At 35.6% G+C, this 2,209-nt stretch overlaps 1 protein-coding gene across 1 annotated transcript; it reads left to right on the top strand.

Annotated features, from left to right (window-relative positions):
• The first annotated feature begins 443 nt into the window (after positions 1 to 443).
• On the top strand, positions 444 to 1,402 carry LOC111392975. Its single transcript, XM_023018385.1, has 2 exons — positions 444 to 782; positions 881 to 1,402. Exons 1-2 carry the CDS (start codon positions 609 to 611, stop codon positions 1,400 to 1,402), a joined length of 696 nt encoding a protein of 231 aa, XP_022874153.1. The 5' UTR covers positions 444 to 608.
• The last annotated feature ends 807 nt before the right edge of the window (positions 1,403 to 2,209 follow it).

The raw sequence follows: 2,209 nt of genomic DNA, 5'->3' as shown, positions 1-2,209 counted from the left end.
TCGATAATATCATTTTAATGTAACTTCTCATGGAAGCTACTTCTCGAAATCCCTAACAAATTGAAAAAATAAATAAATCGCTTCTTCTTTTTCATTAAGGACATAATAGACAGTTTAGTGCTAAATTTAAAAAGTAAACATTTTTCAATTGACACCCATTAGACATTTTTTAAAATAGCCCATATGGATTTAAGCTGGCAGACAGGACAATCTGGTTTAGCGTTGACTTTTTCCTCCGGTCCTTTCGTGGAAATGATTTCTTTCTGTAAATTGACTTAAAAAATTAAGACTCAAAAAATTAAACAATTGATAATAACTTATTATGCAAGCGTATCCTGCACGATGATGCATATCCACTGACCAAATAAAGATTAACCTAATCCATAATATAATATGTCCATGATAATTCATGTTTAATCAAGATTAGCAAAATAATAAAGACTACTTATTTCTTTGTCCATAAACAAGAGGAAAAAGACAGACCTCGCCTTGTAGATTGAAAGAGAATAAACGCTAACGAGTAAAGAGAGGGTTTGCTGCAGTAATTCGGGCGGTTGGTGGCCCCTTCAAGAGTTCCAATCCGTGTACTAGCTGTTGCATGAGTGAAGATGGGACTGATTTGGAGGAAGGACTACTTGGATCTTGTTTTGGTCCCAAGTGGTTTACTTCTTATGTTTGGATATCATCTATTCCTTCTGTACAGATACTTGAAGTTCCCTCAAACCACAATCATGGGGTTGGAGAATCATAACAAAAGGGCTTGGGTTGAAAGAATGTCTGAGGTCAGAAAACTGTCAATTTCTCTATAGTCACTAGACTTAGATGCAATATAAATGTATTGAATTTGGCTTAATCGAGTTGAAACGTACATGATTTGCAGGTTGATGTCAAGGATAGGGGACCGGCAGTGAGTGTGATCAGCAGCAACATATCTGCAGCAACTTCACTTTCTTCAATCTCCCTTGTTCTCAGTTCCTTGATTGGTGCATGGATTGGGAGTTCCTCTGTAAACATTTTTAGAAGCAGTTTTGTTTACGGTAGCATAGATTCATCTATTGTTTCCATAAAATATATAGCTCTTCTCTCCTGCTTCCTGGTTGCTTTTGTTTGTTTTTTTCAGACAGCAAGGTATTTAGTTCATGCCAATTTCCTCATAAGCATGCCAAATAGTGATATCCCAGTAAGATATGTTGAGAACGAAGTGATAAGAGGAAGTAATTTCTGGCTCATTGGCATCAGATCACTTTATTTTGCCATGAATTTGCTGCTTTGGATCTTTGGTCCAATCCCAATGTTTATTTGCTCAGTTTTGACAGTTGGGGTGTTGCTTAATCTTGACAGAAATACTACTCCACTGCATCAGTATAAACCACTTGTGAATCGTGACTTACATGTCTATTAGTTAAATAATAGATCTGCCATTTAATTGCATTAATTATATATAAAAGTATTTATGTCCAAAGTCGATTGGACCTATGGCATAATACTTACAGGAACCGCCAGCAAACTCCAATTTGTACAGTAGAAGAAACAAAACTAGAAAAAACTCACCATGATCACAGCAAACACGCTTCATTGGAGATATTCTGTAAACTTCATATTGAAATCCAATGTTTTTAACGAATATAGTTCAATTCAAAATAATTAACTTTTTCATGGTCCTTTTAGGATCTTACTTTGTTCGTCAGTGGAGAAAAAGTCCAAATGTATAAGCAAATATCTATCAGAGCCCAAACTTGGGTTAGTCGTACATAATTGCCACTTATTCGTCGTCTTTATCAACTTCGGTAAAATCTTCCATGATATCACGTCTAGTACTTTCTTTGTTTGTTGAGTACATTTCATCAATTTCTATCATAAGCAGGGGACCGCACACCACTTTATCTGGTCACGACATTTCAAGGCACCCTACAAGAAATTATAAGACAGCATGGACAAAATCCAACAGCCCATTTCCAATAGAGAAAATTGCATAATTGCTCATCTACCCATTTCCCGAGTAGCAAGTTAAATCTCATACTTTAAAACGAACAATTTTCTTCTTAAGCTTCCATTATAGTTGCACATTCAGTCACCAATGAAAAAATTCGTCCAAATCTTTATTAAGTCGTCATATAGCCCCCATTTATCAAACTTTATGAAGCTAGGTTTTGCTTAATTAGGTTAGTGCGAAGAAATTGAAGTGAGGTATGAGAGCCACATCACAATT

The sequence above is a fragment of the Olea europaea genome, chromosome 4 (genome assembly GCF_002742605.1).
Source record: "Olea europaea var. sylvestris chromosome 4, O_europaea_v1, whole genome shotgun sequence".
NCBI lineage: Eukaryota > Viridiplantae > Streptophyta > Magnoliopsida > Lamiales > Oleaceae > Olea > Olea europaea.
Note: the sequence above shows the minus strand (reverse complement) of the source record. Positions and strands in the feature narration are given on the sequence as shown.